The sequence below is a fragment of the Lampetra planeri genome, chromosome 32, assembly GCF_965212315.1.
Source record: "Lampetra planeri chromosome 32, kcLamPlan1.2.h2, whole genome shotgun sequence".
NCBI classification, from domain to species: Eukaryota; Metazoa; Chordata; class Hyperoartia; order Petromyzontiformes; family Petromyzontidae; genus Lampetra; species Lampetra planeri.
Genome location: NC_136138.1, coordinates 5837666 through 5857001, shown reverse-complemented (window position 1 = coordinate 5857001; position 19336 = coordinate 5837666). Strand labels below are relative to the sequence as shown.

At 49.0% G+C, this 19336-nt stretch overlaps 1 protein-coding gene across 1 annotated transcript; it reads left to right on the top strand.

Annotated features, from left to right (window-relative positions):
* Positions 1-6321: 6321 nt before the first annotated feature.
* On the top strand, positions 6322-18510 carry RAB29 (RAB29, member RAS oncogene family). The gene is made up of 5 exons (XM_078609594.1): positions 6322-7840; positions 10243-10314; positions 11619-11800; positions 15985-16106; positions 16875-18510. The coding sequence occupies exons 1-5, from the start codon at positions 7705-7707 to the stop codon at positions 16993-16995; spliced, it is 633 nt and encodes a 210-aa protein (XP_078465720.1). The 5' UTR covers positions 6322-7704; the 3' UTR covers positions 16996-18510.
* The last annotated feature ends 826 nt before the right edge of the window (positions 18511-19336 follow it).

Sequence of the window (19336 nt, the reverse complement as noted above, 5' to 3'; positions counted from 1 at the left end):
TCATCATCATCATCACACACTGCATCATCATCATCATCATCACACACTGCATCATCATCATCATCATCACACACTGCATCATCATCATCATCATCACACACTGCATCATCATCATCATCATCACACACTGCATCATCATCATCACACATGGCAGCACACATCGTCGCAAAGTACTCAATTGGAATCATACATCAGCTACCATGCCCCCCCACCCCAACCCCATACGCTCCTGTGAAAACTTGGCAGGACCCTCCTTAAAAGGAAGTCACGAGACTCAGTGAGGCATTGCTGGGTAAATCATGATGATGATGATAATCATGCATCGCCAGTGAGTGGTGTCATTTGCTCGATAGCGTCGTTTCATCACACGTTACACTACCGTATGTACAATGTGCTTTTACATTATCCAACATTATTTTATGCCGGATCACGTTTTTATCACACGGTGTTATCACACGTATCAGCATATACACCCTCACCTGTGATATAATTGCTCTTACACTAATTAAGTCTTACCTTGTCACACACTGCATCATTAGCAGTCATTGATAACACAAAACAACCATCATGAGATATGAAAAACAGCATAATTCATCATCGTTATTCATAATCATCAGTGACATCATCGCTCAATATCCATACATCGTTACACAGACACTACATCATACGATCATGCATCATTAGAAATCACAAATAATACAGGTACATCTTGATAGACCATCACACATCATCACACACCATCGTACGTTACCCCACATTGTAATGCATCGTGAACATCACTGTCACACATCACACGTATCATGTATACAAAGATAAAGATCCCCCGTGTAGCCCGAACAGACTCGGAGCAAGTGCTGTTAGCGAGCACCTATGAAGGCCGGCTCGGCACACAAGGGGGTGGGTGGCCACTGGCCAGCCACACGCCCGGCCGCCTTTGTCTTCCAAGTGGCGATGTTTACACGCACTCACCAGGTACTCATTTGAGGCTGAGTCGACCTACACGCATACACCATTACACACATACACACACCAATAGCTAACCTCTGTCGTGTCCTCTGTGTGTATCGGCAGTAACGACCTCTCACGCAGGCCACGTGCGTGAGACGTTGCTTGTACCTGCGTCACGTTTCCCCATCACTCAGGGCTCGCCATCCATCACAACCGGACTCATCCCGGCACTAGGCAAGCTCACGCCACCTGCTGGTCATTCTTACGCAGTGCAACTCCACAGTTAACACATTCCTTGCGGAGGGAGCTGGTAGGAACGTTGGGTTGCTCGGTCAATGGCCAGGGTCAACGACGGCGTGGTGTATTCCGCAAACTTGGCCGACTGTGAGGGCAGGCAGAAGCCGGCGTGAGTAGGTTAAACGTTGAGTTTTATAAGGGCACCACGGGGTGACCAGCCCCTCCCCACCCAGCCCCACCCCTCCCTACCCTCCCCTCTCCACCCAGCCCCACCCCTCCCATTTTTGGATGCACGACGGACGGACGGACACAATAATCCCCTGTGGGCTGGTGTAACCAGGAGGTTCCTACCAGTAATATATTTCATATTTCCTACGATTGTAAATCTTGTGGCTTGGCTCTCCAACACACCGGTGTTGCTGTGCTAGTGACGAATTGGCCACGTTCTGTTGACGTGACAACCCTTACTAGTTGGCTGTGTCGGGTGGTGGCGGGTTTTAACGACACATTTATATATTTACGCAATCTAACAATAAAAAACCCCTCTTATTTCCGACGTATGTTTGATTGTTCGCATGAATGCATCAAAATTACACTTTTTTTGGCCAAAAAGCTTCAGTGAGTGAGTCTCACGACCTTGTTTTTTCAAGAGGGTCCTGCCGCGTGTTCGCAGTAGAGGGCGATATTGCTGCTGCTGTTGTCTGTGTCGTCAAGTTGAGCCATTTGCAGGCTTATTGTCAGCATTGGGGTACTTGGCCAACACCCATTGCATGCTATTGCTTAGCTATGGGTGGAAACCGGAGAAACACGGAGAAAACCCATGCAGAACAGTGTGAGAACATAATACATACACAACAACAACTAAGTGGCGGTGATGTCACCACGACGCTTGTGCCAGGCTAGGTGCACGTCGAGGCTCGCTGGCAGGTTATGGGACAAACCTAGGGGTTATGGGTTGACTGACTGACATGACTGAGAGATGTACCACCTGTACTCCCCACTGAGCCAACTTGCTGCGTTTTATCCGACAAAGCTCCGCTCGTTGTTGTGAGCGTCACTCCGTTGTTGTTGGAGGGCGACTGCCGCCAACTGCCCAGTGGCGTCCTTCACGAGCCTCCTGCACAGACTCCGATCTTGACACCGCTGGTACCAGTCATCTGCTGAAAGTCCAATCAGCTCCACATCCTCCTGTACAACATCAGTCCATCTCTTCTCTAGCTCGTGCCGCGCCCGTTTAGCCCCCTTTATCCGGCCAAACAGAATCTGCCTGAGCATGCAGTGTCTGTGCATGCGGGCAACGTGACCCAGCCAACGTAGCCTCGCCTGCCGGAGGAGCTTACTGATGGGACCGTGTCCATTTCTTTCTAGGAAATTTGAGATCTTCACACAAACCAGGCTGGCTAAACCCTATGCAGGCCAGCCTGGATGTGTCAAACCTGTGCAGATGTTCCGACAAAGGGGTCCCCGTTTCGCAAGCACAGACAAGTGAGGGCATAACTGTGACTGAGGAGACTTGAGAGCTTCGTATGGAGCGACAGTACAGGTAGCTTTCACACAGCGTTACGCTCACACACTCATGCACTTGTTCACGCACTCAAACACTCTGTATAACAGGGGGAGAACGCACAAACTGCACATTTAAAAATAAAACTCCCGAGTTGGGAATCGAACCCAGATTATTCTTGATATGAGGCACAAGTCTTGCCACTGCGCCACCCTGCATGTACAACCCTTTTGTCAATTCACTGCTACATGGCCGGTTTTCAAACGGGTCAAACCTCATAATATATAAACACAACATTGCACTACAAGTTAATTCATATTGAATCATCTTGTCCAGAGTGATCGTTCCAGACGGACGGACGGGAGCACTGAGCACATTCAAAACCGCGTTCTATCCGCAGGTCCAATGGCCCAAAATTCCTAGCGATCAGCCACAAACGTTGGCTCGAGTTGAAACATCAACTGACCTGCCAAGCGCCTTCTGTAGTCGTCACAAGCATGCTCAATTCACCTTGATAACATTATTTCGACACTTTTTGTTTAAGATGCCTAGATTTACTCAGTTTTTACCAATTTACAGCTTTGTTTTCCGACCTATCGTACTTACTGTTATGCATCTTCCTCTTCCAAGACGTGTGACCAACGTGCAAGAGTAAACCAAAGACAGAGCAGTTCCACACTGGCACTCTCAACAGAGGCGCTTTCTCTAGCGGAACCCCTTCTACCAGCAGTGGCGTGAGCAAGCAATTGCAGGGCTGCACCTTTACCTTTGTACCCTTTATACACTTAATGGTAACAATATATCTCTAAGAATCGATCGCTGATCTTCTGATGTGCAGTTGTGCAATGGCGCCACTATTTTTATCACGTGAACTGTTTACCATCGAGCGGCCAGACTCGGGATAACATTTTGCACGTGAGAGCTAGAACCATCCCACAGCCATGGGTTACAAGATTGTATATGTTTCACGTATCGATTTTAGAATGCGTGAACTGTGTGTAGAGGGGAGGCAATGACATTGTTTCCCAATGGGTCTCTGTGCAGTTGCACCGTCTGCACACTCGAAAACCGTGACGCATGGTTTCAATACCACCTACCCCGATCCAGCTGTACCCACCTCGCTCTCTCATTGCTCAGCAAATTGAATCAGCACCCCTCCATCCCATCTCACATTCCCGACTCGCCATCACGCCACACATCACAGCTCCTTACCCCATCCACACCCATCAGCATCATCATCATCCCCACGCTTCATCCTAATCCCCAACTAATCGCCCCCCCCCCTGCCCCCTCTCCTCCCCCCGCCCCCGAGATCATCCCCCGTCGCCCCCCGCCCTCTGGAATCACATGCGCTTCACATGGGCACACCCCACTGAGAGGCAAGGGTGAGTGGCTGGGTAAGTGAGTTCGGAGCGGAGATGGTGAGTGCATGAATCGGAGTTTAAGCAGAGAAGTGTCAGCGGGTGTGGCATGTGGTTGCGCGAGTGAGAAGTCAGTGAGTGTGTAAAAATAAAGTGAGATTGTGATTGTGTTGGTTTCTGCGAGTGGAGCAGCGAGGCGGAGGGGGGTGGGGGTGGGTGGGTGAGGGGAGTGAAGCAGAGAGGGTGAGTTCGGGGGTGAGAGTGAGTGAGAGGGTGCGCGCGTGAGTCGGAGAGTGACAGATAAGTGAGTGAGAGGTGAGTGATTAAGTGACTGTGTGGGTGGGTGAGTGAGTGGGTGAAACTCAAGCATAGAGGGTCAGTGATTAGGTGAGTGAGGGTGAAGCAGAGATAGCGAATGAGTGGGTGAGCGAGTGCTTGCGTGAGTGGGTGAGTGAGTGAGTGAGTGACAGGTTAGTGAGTCAATGAGAAGTCACTGCGTGATTGCGGAATTGTGTTAATTGTTGAGTGAGAATGGGTAAGTGAATGTGTGAGTGGGTGAGTCACTGAGCGATTGGTAAGTGATTGTGTGATTTGGTGAGTGATTGGGTAAGTGATTGTGTAGGTGGGTGAGTGAGTGATTGGGTAAGTGATTGTGTGAGTTGGTAAGTGAGTGATTGGGTAAGTGATTGTGTGAGTGAGTGATCGAGTGAGTGAGTGATTGGGTAAGTGATTGTGTGAGTGGGTAAGTGAGTGATTGTGTGAGTGATCGAGTAAGTGATTGGGTGAGTGAGTGATTTGGTAAGTGATTGTGTGAGTGATCGAGTAAGTGATTGTTATTATTGCTATCATTATTATTGCTATGATAATGATTACCATTATTATTGCTATGATAATAATTATTATACTGGTAGGAACCTCCTGGTTACACCAGCCCACAGGGAATTATTGCATCCGTCGTGAAGGGAGGGGCTGGGTGGGGAGGGTGGGCTGGGTGGGGAGGGTGGGCTGGGTGGGGAGGGTGGGCTGGGTGGGGAGGGGAGGGTGGGGAGGGGCTGGGAAGGGTGGGGCTGGGTGGGGGGTGGGAAGGGTGGGGCTGGGTGGGGAGGGGAGGGGCTGGTCATCCCGTGGTGCCCTTATAAAACTCGACGTTTAACCTACTCACGCCGGCTTGTGCCCGCCCTCACAGTCGGGCATATTTGCGGAATAGACCACGCCGCCGTTGACCCTGGCCATTGACCGAGCAACCCATCGTTCCTACCAGCTCCCTCCGCAGGAATGTGTTTATTGACGTTTGTTTACCGAGAAAAGTTGTTGTAGGAAGGGGGGACGTTGTTGCTGTAGAGCAGTGATCTTCACTCACTTTCAGAGAGAGGCGGGGTGGGGGTGGGGGGCACATTCGCCAATGAGACATAAATCAGCTGAGGGCTGTCACCTTGGGGGTTTGACAGCACGATGAGGATGATGGGGGGGTGGGGGTCACATGTGTGTATTGTTGGGGGCCGCACGTCCAGGGGGCGCGCCATAAATGCCACCAGGGGCCCACCAGGGGCCCACCAGGGGCCCACCAGGGGCCCACCAGGGGCCCACCAGGGGCCCACCAGGGGCCCACCAGGGGCCGGGCGGGCCTTGCAATGAAGAGCACCGCTGTTGTGTGTGTGTCATCCCGGTTGAGTAATTCACAGGAGGAACATGCTTCAGCATTGCAATGTGTCATCAACGCCAGTTGCATTGCACGTGTGTTGAAGCTACGAGAGGAAAGCAGAGAGCCCATACAGAGCAAGAAGGTGGTCGAAACCGGGTATCGAACCCAGGCGCTTCTTCCTGTGAGGCACGGGTGTCATTTACCACTGTGCCACCCTGCTGCCCCTTACAAGTGGCTGTGTCATCGCTTAGGGGCCGTCCATAAATGACGTCACGCACATGGGGGGGGGAGATATTTGTGACGATGTGGGACGAGAGGGGGGTTGTTTGAGAAATGTGACGTCACATCAAAATGCGCAACTTTCAATAAATATAGACAACACGTTCTACTTAATTAAATAAACTTTTTCATCAATGTTTTCTCCTACAACATCAGAGTGCAGCGCCACATTAAATACGCACTACAATGACAATAGTTTAAAGCGATTTGAAGCATGTTTTATTGTGGGGGGGGGGCAGAGCTTTGTGACGTCATATTTTAGTGGGGGTCTGACTTTTTGTGACGCCGTGTGACGAGGGGGGGGGGGTCAAAAATCGTCCAAAATCGCGTGACGTCATTTATGGACGGCCCTTTACCATATCAAATCTGTCGTTTCACAAGGCCTCTAATCCCTAATCATCCCCCACACCCCCTCCTCTGTCCGACAGCACGTGACTCAGATGATCTTGGGACTCGCTTAGTCCTCAAAACATCGCCTCAGTTGTATCGATCGTATCACTCTGTCTGACTTTGTTGAGACGGGACACGAGTCTTTAGTGGCGCCTCTCACTTTTTATAATCCGCAGGCTACCGTACAATACTACATACGCTTAGAGGGAACTTGATTGCACCTTTAGTGATATACGGTGCCGAACATTATAAGATAGCTCAACATTCACTCTGCCTGGCGCGTTTATTTTAAAGAGCACGATAGGACTTTGTTTTTTTACGGCAGACAAAGGAGAATAATAACGCGTATTAACAACTAGTAACGAGAGTAAAGACGACGTTTTTAAAAAACAATCTCAATGTACTCTGCAAACTCGAGTGACTTAAGCACAATCGCCTTGTTCACTTTTAAATTAGTTTTCGGAACTCACGTGGAGACGTAAACATTGTAATTTTAACGCCTGTCGCTGCTGTTGTTTTAAAATTGGTGGGGTTCCGTACAGTATATATAAACGTCAAGAACAAGGACCGTTGCTTTCAATTACGAGAGGCCATGGATCGATCTTACTGGCCACATGTAACCACCTTAGAGTGATAATTAAGTAGATTGTATTATTTCTTTGAACATTGGACAACCAGCATCTTCATCATCATCATCATCAAATGATAATGTGGTATATCGTCAAAATTTATCGTAGCAATCATTTTTTTCTGAAGAGTGTCCGTTAGATACTATGACCAAGATCATGATGACTTTCATTGTGTCGAGACAATCCTAATTAATTATTTTCCCAGACAATCCTAAATAATCGTTGACATCACTGTCCTCATCGATATCGTTAATAGATATTGGTTCCAATCATTATCAATCATATTCCTCATCATTATGTTTGAGTATTTAATATTAATTATTTTTATCACCGCAATCAAACTTGATGGTAGTCGATAGACATCGTCATCATGACAGATTCTCGCCAATTCAATTTAATTGCAACATCATCACCATTATCATCTCAATAGGACATCAGCACCGTCATCATTGTCATCAATAGGACATCACCTCTTCGTCCTATTCACTATCCTATCATCTCAATCGTGCATCACCGCTATCACCATCTCAATAGGGCGTCAAAAAAATATTTTAGCAGTATCTTACGTGCCAACATCTCCCTCGACAAAGTAGGCGCCGGTGCACATTTACGGCAGAACGTGAATGAACCTCGGCGGCTAACACAGACCCTGACCATCGTCGCCTTCTGTGACCATCCTCGCCACCGCGTGGCGTGACCGTGCACCCCGCCACCATGCACACCGCCACCATGCACGTGGATCGCCTCTTCAAGGTGCTCGTGGTTGGCGACCCCGTGGTGGGCAAGACCTCCTTCGTGCAGAGATTCGTGCACGACGTCTACACCAGGCACTACCGCGCCACGGTGGGAGGTGAGCGTGCCCACGCCCGCGTGTTGTGTCCAGGGGCAATCGCGGTAAGAAACTCAATGTATGTGAATATATATTTTATGGGGAGCGGTGGTGTAGTGAGTTAGCTCTGTGCTGCGCTACGAACCCAGCGGCCCGAGTTCGATTGCCGCTCACGGCCAACACCGGTAATGATTATCTGAACCAGTCCTAGGCCTCCCCTAGGTCGACTCAGCCTCAAATGAGTGCCTGGTGCGGTGTGTAAAGCATCGCCACTGGGGAGACAAAAGTGGCCGGGTGTGGTGCTGGCCATCCATCCCCTCGTGTGCTGCGCCGGCCTTCATAGGTGCTCGCTAACAGCACTTGCCACATCAGTCACTGAAGTCTATAGGGGGATCTTTGTCTTTGTGTAAACAAACAGATTGTTGGCGAAAATTCTATCGGCGACGCATCTGTCACTGTCATTTTGTGTGGAACAATAGCGCAGTGCTGATCATACATCGTTACAGACGCGGAAGACTTGAGTTCAATTCGCGGCCATGGTCAACATGAGTGACCCATTAGCTGAAGCAGTCCATCGCCTCTCATTGAGCACCTGGGGCAGGGGAGACAAAGACGACCGGGCATTGTGTTGGTCACCGCCCCCCCCCCCACACCTATCGTGTGTGCGGTACCGACCTCAAATGAGTCAAGTTAATTAAGTTTATTTTGTGTGACCCAGGTGAAAACGTATGAGAGTGGGGATGAGTCTCATTCGCAAGGGTAATATGGTTCACCAAAAATTATGATTTTTTTTTTAAAATAAAGCCGAGAAGATAAGAGAAAGCAGAGCAGAAACATCTGTGTACCTTGATAAATATAAAATATTGCACGAAACATTTCCAATTTTGAAAATTACATGCAAACGACTCAAATTGGGCTTCGACCAGAGGTGTGGACTCGAGTCATGTGACTTGGACTCGAGTCAGACTCGAGTCATGAATTTGATGACTTGCGACTCGACTTGGACTTGCATAACAATGACTTTGTCCCACCTCTGGCTTCGACATTCAACAGCAATAATCACCCCCTGCTGGGAGACTAATTAATACTCCAGGTAACACTCGCGAATTACATTAACTTGATCTATTTGAGTTCCCACCTGGTTAAACAAAAAATGTTCGACACTTGGACTTGTAGTACGTACGACAATTGTTACATCTTGCCCAATTAGCGACGACATAAAGTTTTGCAAAGGGGCCGTCCATGAATGACGTCACGCACCTGGGGGGGGGTGGGGGGTCAGACATTTGTGACGATGTGTGACGACGGGGGGGGGGGGTGAGAAATGTGACGTCACATCAAAATGCGCAACATTCAATAAATATAGACAACACGTTCTACTAAATTAAATATACTTTTTAATACATGTTTTCTCCTAGAATATTAGAGTGCAGCGCCACATTAAATACGCACTACAATGACAATAGTTTAAATAGATTTGAAGCATTTTTTTTATTTTTTATTGTTATTAAACATTTTGATTATAATGATTCTACCAGGGCTTTTCATTCTGTGAAATGAATATGTGATTGTTATAATTGTACTCTGCATTTTGCTTCGTTCTACTACAAGGTTTCAAGTATTTTTTTATAGAGTCACGTAGAAGGGAAGTAATAAAATAATAAAAATAAAACATAATTAAATAATTCTCACGACGTTTCGGCCACAACACAAGCAGCCGTCTTCAGGTGGAGAACAGGTCTGTCTACTTGCTTGCGTTGTGGCCGAAACGTCGTGAGAATTATTTTATTATGTTTTATTTTTATTATTTTATTACTTCCCTTCTACGTGACTTTACCGAAAGAACCAAGAAGACGAATCCCTGCAGTCACGAAAGCTTTAAATCGAAATGTATTTTTTTATAGTCATAATTACTTTTAATATTATATACGTATAAGAGAATTTCAATATAATATTCTGAACATCTGCAGTTTTAGTTCGACGTTGAATATTTTCAAGTGAATTTTAAGCGAAATTTCAGCTTTCCAACGCCTCATGTTTAATAAATGTTTTCTCCTACAACATCAGAGTACAGCAGCGCCATATTAAATACGCACTACAATGACAATAGTTTAAAGTGATTTGAAGTATGTTTTATTTTCAAAATGGAAACATGTTTTTTGGAGGGGGGGGGGCAGAGCTTGTGACGTCATATTTGAGGGGGGGAGTCTGACTTTTTGTGACGCCGTGTAACGACGGGGGGGGGGGGGTCAAAAATGGTTCAAAATCGCGTGACGTCATTTATGGACGGCCCCAAATGAGAGTCATCCTGGTATCCTGTAGTTCTCACCTGGCTAGACGATATGAACGTGATCGTTGTCTTGGTTGTGTCTGCTTGTTGTGAGAGAACGTCTGTTGATGTTGTTTGTCTTTCGAACCTGCAGTGGATTTCGCTTTGAAAATCATCCAGTGGTCCGAGACCGAGACGGTCAGACTCCAACTATGGGACGTAGCAGGTACTGTCATCGTTATCACGGGCCATGGTTTATCCACTACTGGATGAAGGCCGACCCCACCCCGTCGCCATCCCTCGCTGCTCTGCGATTTCCACGTTTCATCTCGCCCAATTGCACTCCTGCATATCAGCTGATCTCATTGCCATTTTGTCACCAGTCTCCAAAACAAAGGCAAGCATCCCCCGTATAGCCTTAACAGACTGTAGGGGCAAGTGCCGTTCGCGAGCACTAAGTGGCGGTGACGTCACCACGGTGCTTCTGCCAGGCGAATGGGTCTGCCTCTTGCGTTCAGGGCTAGGAGCGAGAGTTTCCTGTGGGTCTCCCTCTTGCGTTCAGGGCTAGGAACGAGAGTTTCACGTGGGTCTGCCTCTCGCGTTCAGGGCTAGAAGCGAGAGTTTCCCGTGGGTCTGCCACTTGTGTTCAGGGCTAGGAGCGAGAGTTTCCCGTGGGTCTCCCTCTTGCGTTCAGGGCTAGGAGTGAGAGTTTCCCGTGGGTCTGCTTCTTGTGTTAAGGGCTAGGACCGAAAGTTTCCCGTGGGTCTCCCTCTCACGTTCAGGGCTAGGAGTGAGACTTTCCCGTGGGTCTGCCTCTCGCGTTCAGGGCTAGGAGCGAGAGTTTCCCGTGGGTCTGCCACTTGTGTTCAGGGCTAGGAGCGAAAGTTTCCCGTGGGTCTGCCTCTTGTGTTCAGGGCTAGGAGTGAGAGTTTCCCGTGGGTCTGCCACTCGCGTTCAGTGCTAGGAGCGAGAGTTTCTCGTGGGTTTGCCTCTTGTGTTCAGGGCTAGGAACGAGAGTTTCCCGTGGGTCTGCCACTCACGTTCAGGGCTAGGAGCGAGAGTTTCTCGTGGGTTTGCCTCTTGTGTTCAGGGCTAGGAACGAGAGTTTCCCGTGGGTCTGCCTATTGCGTTCAGGGCTAGGAGCGAGAGTTTCCCGTGGGTCTGCCTCTTGCGTTCAGGGATAGGAGCGAGAGTTTCCCGTGGGTCTGCCACTCACGTTCAGGGCTAGGAGCGAGAGTTTCTCGTGGGTTTGCCTCTTGTGTTCAGGGCTAGGAACGAGAGTTTCCCGTGGGTCTGCCACTCGCGTTCAGTGCTAGGAGCGAGAGTTTCCCGTGGGTCTGCCACTCACGTTCAGGGCTAGGAGCGAGAGTTTCTCGTGGGTTTGCCTCTTGTGTTCAGGGCTAGGAACGAGAGTTTCCCGTGGGTCTGCCTATTGCGTTCAGGGCTAGGAGCGAGAGTTTCCCGTGGGTCTGCCTCTTGCGTTCAGGGATAGGAGCGAGAGTTTCCCGTGGGTCTGCTGCGTGCGTTCAGGGCAGGAGCGGTTCACGTCCATGACGCGGCTCTACTACAAGGACGCGGCCGGCTGCATCGTGATATTCGATGTGGCCTCCCTGCCCTCCTTCCACAACTGCCTCAAGTGGAAACGCGACCTCGACTCCAAGGCCTTCCTGCCCGACGGGAGGCCCATCCCGTGCATCCTGCTCGCCAACAAGGCACGCGCGTGGTTTCGCGTCGCCCACCGCTGCTCACCCGCTCGCTCGCCTACTCACCCGCTCGCTCGCCTACTCACCCGCTCGCTCGCCTACTCACCCGCTCGCTCGCCTACTCACCCGCTTGCTCGCCTACTCACCCGCTCGCTCGCCTACTCACCCGCTCAATCACCTACTCACCCGCATCCTTACCATGCTCACCCACTCACTCGCCTACTCACCCGCTCAATCGCCTACTCACCCGCATCCTTACCATGCTCACCTGCTCGCTCGCCTACTCACTCGCTCGCCTACTCACCCGCTCACTCACCTACTCACTCGTTGACTCACCGACTCAATCGCATCCTTACCATGTTCACGTGCAAGCTTATACTGGTAGGAACGAAGTGGACCAGACCACCAATAGATTAATGTGTCCGTCCGTCCATCCGCGTCTGTCCGTCCGTGTCCGTCCGTCCGCGTCCGTCCGTCCGTCCGCGTCCGTCCGTCCATCCGTCCGTGTATCAACATCGCCCCCTACTGCAAACACTTGGCATGACCCTGTCCGACAAGATGGCCGCCCGCTCCCCCTGCGATCTGTGAATTAAACAAGATGGCCGTCGCTTCCGGCGCATCACGGCAAAACTTTAAACTTCGCTTCAATATTACTTTACTGAAACGCAGCACGTTTATTTAAAAAATTACTTTACTGAAACGCAGCACGTTTTTTAACACAGAGACAAGAAGCATTTATTAACACAGAGACGAGATACATTTAATTGCCTTATTTGTGCACGAAAAGCACGGCGCAAGGCCTAGTTCGGCAGGCTTCGCAAGGCCTAGTGCGGCAGGCTTATTAACACAGAGATGAAACGCAGCACGTTTATTAAAAAAAAATTACTTTACTGAAACGCAGCACGTTTTTTTAACACTGAGACAAGAAACATTTATTAACACAGAGACGAGATACATTTAATCGCCTTATTTGTGCACGAAAAGCACGGCGCGAGGCCTAGTGCGGCAGGCTTCGCGAGGCCTAGTGCGGCAGGCTTCGCGAGGCCTAGTGCGGCAGGCTTATTAACACAGAGATGAAACGCAGCACGTTTATTTGAAAAAAAAAATACTTTACTGAAACGCAGCACGTTTTTTTAACACAGAGACAAGAAACATTTATTAACACAGAGACGAGATACATTTAATCGCCTTATTTGTGCACGAAAAGCACGGCGCGAGGCCTCGTGCGGCAGGCTTCGCGAGGCCTAGTGCGGCAGGCTTCGCGAGGCCTAGTGCAGAAGGTGGTGGTGGTGGGAGGGGTGGTGTTGAGGGTGGTGTTGGGGGGTCTTTAAATCTCACAGCGTTTCTTGTCAAAACAAACACTTTTAATTAACGTTACACTAGAATACAGTAATTTTTTCTTTAACTCCTCTATACCCGGTCGATATCCCTGTACCGGTACTAAGTATTATTCCTACCAGCCCACCCCGCCGGGTCCTGTTTTGCTCACTCACTCAAATATTTACTCATCCACTAACCGAAACACTCACCATTCGCGTTATTTGACTCGGCCACATCTGTACCATCCTCACCCCCTCACTCATTTACATACTCACTCATCTACTTACCTATATCCTCACCATACTCACCCAGTCATCCGCTCATCTGCATCCTCACCGTATTCGCCCACTCATTCGTATACTCAACCAGATCCTTACCATACTCACCCACACACTCATCAACCCGTTCATTTATTCATCCACTCAATATTTCCGCTACTCGTTCATGAATTCGTGAACAGACTCACCCACATATTCAATCGGTCACATTAATCTACTTACTCACCCACTCACTCAACTATTCATCTCCTCACCCATCCATCCACTCACTCATTCACCGACTCACTTGCGCATTCACTCACCCATTCATAAACCCGCCGCACGCACACAGTAATTTACCCACTTGTTTGTTTGGCTGCTCGCCCGCTGACGCAAATCGTCCGTCCACCCACACTTCCACCCGCCCATCCACTCACCAACCCACATTCAAGATGCACTTGCGTGCAAAGTTATCGCGCACCACCTTACCGAGAAACGCAATCGGTACGGCAACATTTTTTTCATACAAAATGTGGCGGGGGAATTATGACTCAAGTTGTTGCTGATCTGGAGACCGGGAGATTATTGATCGACGTTTCGGTCGCCGCGTTGCTAATGGCATTGGTCGCGATTTCTCACTCAGCAGCGTGGGCCACGTGCGTTGCAGTAGCAATCACGTGGCCCCACGGTGGGGGGGGGGGGGGGTTATGGGTAATACGCTATTTAGTAAACAAACAAGATTGTTTCTCCACGTAGAACATGACATTCAAGTAAACATCAGCCGATCCCGGGTTTACGTGCCATTGTTTTTTTGTAGCACTCGTTTCAATGGACCGGTTTCAATGTAATTGAGGCTCATCAGCAAGGTCGTTTAGACATCGTTACGTTTCCTGGGCAGCCTTTACACAGTAGCAATGAAATATCTGATGTTTATGGGGTTGTTTTTGTTGTTGTTGCCACTACTAAGCGTTACTTACATTTATTTGTGGACTGTAGTTTGAGATTCTGCCCTGGTTTAATTGTGAGCACACTGCTCTCACCGGTTTGATTCTATCTCCCGGTGTGGCAGTTGAAACAATGGAGCAAGTTGCTTAACCCCCCTGCCCTTGCCCCCCACCTTGCTGCATTCAGCAGGTTACTTGAGGTGGGGTAAAGTGTGGGTAACTCCCCCCTCTTACAAGATGTCTGGCCAGCCTGGAAGAGTAGGCCAAACCTACCCTCTCTCGAAACGGGATTCCTTCAGTGGAGGCCCCTCTGCCAGCACTGGAGTGAGCAAATCTAAAATCTAGGAGGAAAAAAAAATGTTTTTTTTAAACAAATTATTTATGTGTTTACTACTTACCTTCCTTCTGCTATTCATTGCTCGCGGTTGCACTTTACTTTGCTCAGTCGGTGTTAGCCGCCGAGGTCGTGATGGGTTTCTTCTCCCGTTCTGCTGTAATGATGCACTGATGCCTGCTTTATTGGGGGCGATATTGGCACTCGAATCGAAGACCGATTGCTTGAAATACTCGCAGGGCTGCACTTTAAAACTAGCCACTCTTTAAACCGTTTTCTTTGTATTGCTGGCTTACACGACGTTAATTGGCGAGAGTGAGAAAGTCATGTTTGGTTGTGTACGTGCGTTTGTTGAACTTCTTTCGTACCGTACGTAGCCCACCGTGCGAATCGATCTCGCAGCACGGTGCACGGCAGTGGTGCAGCAGTAGCACTCGTGCCGCGCCCCGTAGCACGAAGGTCCTGGGTTCAATTCGCGACTGGGGACGCCTCCCTGCGTGGAGTTTGTATGTTCTCTATCCCCTTGTCCTGTTAGGAAGCAACTGGAGCTATGCACTTTTAAATTTAGATTGAAAACTCATTTCTTTAGAACTGCCTTTTGTGTTGAGATTGTTGTCCTTTCCCCCGCACCTCGAATTAGCAGCGCACGGTTGGCTACGTATGGTGCGAAATAAGTTCACCATACATACGTGTGTTTTCCTCTGGGTTCTGCGGTTTCCTCCAAAAGCTCGAATTTTTTTAATATAAACATTCCGTGGCACCGGTATTGGCCAAACAACACAATAATGAAAAGTATCGGCAAATCGCTCAATTGGGATTACGTGTTGCAACAAACATCGCCACCTTTACAGCGAGAAAACATGGCCAGGGGCTTCAGAAAAAAAAGATCTTGAGACTCGGCCAAGCTCTCTCTGGTTAAACGAGCGTCATAATAACGATGATGGTCCTCTTCTTGGTTCTTTCGGTAAAGTCACGTAGAAGGGAAATAATAAAATAATACAAATAAAACATCATTAAATAATTCTCACGACGTTTCGGCCACAACGCGAGCAGCCGTCCTCAGGTGAAGAACAGGTCTGTCGGAAAGACAACATTCAGACGCTGTCTTTCCGACAGACCTGTTCTTCACCTGAGGACGGCTGCTTGCGTTGTGGCCGAAACGTCGTGAGAATTATTTTATTATGTTTTATTTTTATTATTTTATTATTTCCCTTCTACGTGATTTTACCGAAAGAACCAAGAAGATGAATCCCTGCAGTCACGAAAGTCTTAAATCGAGATGATGGTGCTGTGGTACTTAAGCAAAAGTCATCATCATCATCATCCTTCCCTCTGCAGAGCGACCTGCCCGACTGGGCTGTGAGCCGGGCTGAAATCGAGCAGTTCAGCCGGGACTCGGGGTTCCTGGGCTGGGCGGAGACATCCGTGAAGATGAACCACAACATCACGGAGTCCATACGGTACGTGCCGTCCATCCGTCGGCAGTCCGCTCCAGGTTCAGGGGTCAAGGGTCACGGCGCGAGCTCTCGTGACCTTCTGCCCCCCCTCCCCCTGCGTGGTAGCAGTTTTAGTTTCTGGTTGTTGAACGTGATGTGCGAATGGTAAAGGTTAAATCAAATCCAAAACCAACAAGATTTTAGAAATGTTCGGCATGAAACTAGTAGTTATAGACAAAGTGACCTTGTTGTTATTATTATGTTATCTTTGATTGTATTGTAATTCGAGTCCGGTAGTTTTATTGCTGTTATATCGATTTTTGGTATTTTGATTGGGTTTCTCTTTTACTATTCTTGTTAGTTTTTACATGTTTAGCTGTCTCCTTTTGACTTCACGGGTTTGTATCATATTTTCTTCTGCATTCCACTGAAAGCCCAACACAACAGAGGTTTTAGTGCCGACTGTGCGCTTAGTTTCGCTGTGTCTTGATTCGGCTGTACAGTATATAGGTTTGTGCAATTTTTATTTAACTTGAATTTTTTAAATCATTCACATTTTAATCGTTCTGCTTCATTAACAGCGCTTTGGGATGTCTTGACGTATAAGTTCCTTTAAAAAACTCCGAAATTATTATTGCTGTGATTATGGATTTAATTTCCAAAACCACGCTGGAGGATTTATCTGGCCTCTCCATGCGCCGTGAAGGTGGTGCCATGGCCTGAAATGTCAATCCAGCCCTGCTGCCCCCCCCTCCCCTTCGCCCCCCCTCCCCCCCTCCCCCCTCCTACCAGGGTGTTGGTGGAGGAGATGCTGTGTGTGGGAGGTGCCGGGGAGCCGAGTCACCTGTCCGATGGAGGTTACCTGCAGCTGGGCACGGAGGACGCGGGGAAGAAACCTCGACGATGCTGCTGAGAACTCCTCTCCTCCCACCGGCGTAGCTGTCGAGTGTGCAGGCGGTGCAACTGCCCCAGGGCCTCACAGGCCAGGGGGCAGGGGGGCCCCAGCCGCAGGGCTGCGTCGAAGAGGGGAATTTGGACCGGGGCGATCCCTGATTTTATTTCTTGCACCGGGGCCCGTGCCAACCACACTATTGTGCCACTGCCTCCTCTGCTGCTGATCTATCCAGCACCAAGGTTGGAACCATCGACACACAGGAGGAAGTTGCATGGGTTAAAATCTTCGGTTTTCGGTCAGGCCGTGATAGATTGTTGTCGTTTTCATCATCATCACCACCATCACAATTTTCATCGTCATCATTAACTCCATCATCAACAGCGACATAATTGTTGTCATCATTAACTAAACTCCACGTCATTACCATCATTATTGTCATCATCAACTCTGTGCGTTACCACCATCATCGACACAAGTATAATCATCGTCCACGTCACTGTTATCATCATTGTCATCGTCCACGTGGCCTGTAATCAGCTGATCATCATCATGAACTCCTCATCGGCAGCTCCATCATTATTCCTCAAGGATCAATGACAGCAAACATCACTTTCTGTAAAGTCAGCGGTGGCCTTCCTGCGGACAAACTGTCTCCTGCCATAGCAGTGTGGAATTTCCACCGCTGGCCCAGGACCGTCATCGACGACAGCCCCTGCGCTCATTTGTGTCAGGGAGACAACTTCGCCTTGACTCGGTGGAGAGGTGAACATTGGGTGGGACGGGTTGTGAGATACAAAGACGGCTGAGGAGCTAATGGTGTAGACACAACCAGAGAAGGCACGTGGGACACACCGAGGCATCCCACGGATGGACAGACGGATGCCAGGGTGGGCATCCCCCCTCGCTTGATGTTGGAGTTGAAGTTCTCTCCAACTTGGTACTGAAGCGGCGGCCGGTTCTTCCGCCTGCCCGTCGTGATGGGGGAACGTGCCAGCGTTCGAGTGCCAGCGTTCGGTAGCGCCACCGACTCTCCCCGGCTCTCTCGTGCCCTCAGAAAACTCCACGCGTTCCTCAACACCAACGTGTGTGTGTCTGTTGTGTATGGCTTTCAAAAGAAACAAAAATATATACAATAGGCGAGGTTTCGGGCCAACGGCCCTCTTTCATAATACTCTCATTTTATTTTACCAGGTAGCGCCTGCTGAGCTATTAGCTCTTTACAGAGGCGGCCTGGCCATGCGTGAGTTTATAGCTCATTGAAGTGGCTTTTGGTCGTCACCACGTGTGGCAATTTATAGTAGCGGGCAAATAATCTAAACGCATGGTCCGTTTGTAAATGCGGAGGGGAAAACCGGAGAGAGATTAACGCGATCACCACAGGGAGAGACAGAACACGCCGACTCCAAATATACAGCGACAGGCATCGTCAGGGTCCGGGATTGAACCCACCACCTCCTGCATACAAGGCGAAGGGGAAACCATCCCCGCACCACCGCGATAAAACAGAGGCCGTAGACATAGAGTGAATAATACTAATAATAATAAGTTGATAATAAGAGTTGAAAAATGCACTTTACGCCATGGGGTCTGATCAGAAATATATTTTAAACATTATTTTCCAATAACCATGTTTTTATCGGAATACGAATTGTTACCTAATAATAGCTATTGAGTAGCAGACAAAACCTTTCGCTAATCAAGACGTATGAATTAAATGAACTAATTTATCTTAAAAGTAAAATGTTTAAAAATAAATATTTTCAGCTTGAGCTTTCTGCAGCCTGCTGAGCTGTGTGGAGCACTGTGGGTAAATAAGTTCACAAATAGACCGCCATTCATCTTCCGCATGAAGAGGAAAGAAATGTTTTATCCTAGGAGCCGTCCAGAATGATGTTGTAAATGCACGCGTGCAGGCCCTCCTGTCAATCCACTGCTGGACGAGTCCCTCCCGATACCTGAGCGGGGTTTGGGGCCTTCTATGACCATACTTCGCCACGCTGGTGAGTACGGGTGGGTGAAGGCGTTGACTCTAGACGCGGCAGGAAAGCAAGTGCACCGTGCAGGACAAAAGTTGATTTTGTTGCACCGTCCTCTGCTGCCCGCCGTTGACAAATCGGTTGTTTGAGAATACAAACTCTGGACCCGGATTCGCCCTTTCGGGGTCTCGTCAGCAGGGACAAACCTCTGAAACAAATGCTGGTTTCACCATCGTCACGTGGGGTTGTGTTGTCACGTGGTGTTGTGTGCGTGCGCGCCGATTGTTTATCTTGCACGGATACCTTTGCTTGGCCCGTTGAGCACTCGGTAAGTCCACCGAATCCCGAAATGGGATTTTGCTGCGGAAGCTAAGCCCACTTGA

Coding starts and splice junctions, on each gene's coding strand:
- RAB29 (XM_078609594.1), top strand. CDS start 7,705: ATGCACACCGCCACCATGCACGTGGATCGCCTCTTCAAGGTGCTCGTG. Junction 10,315..11,618: donor CCAACTATGGGACGTAGCAG/GTACTGTCATCG, acceptor GCGTGCGTTCAG/GGCAGGAGCGGTTCACGTCC. Junction 11,801..15,984: donor GCATCCTGCTCGCCAACAAG/GCACGCGCGTGG, acceptor TTCCCTCTGCAG/AGCGACCTGCCCGACTGGGC.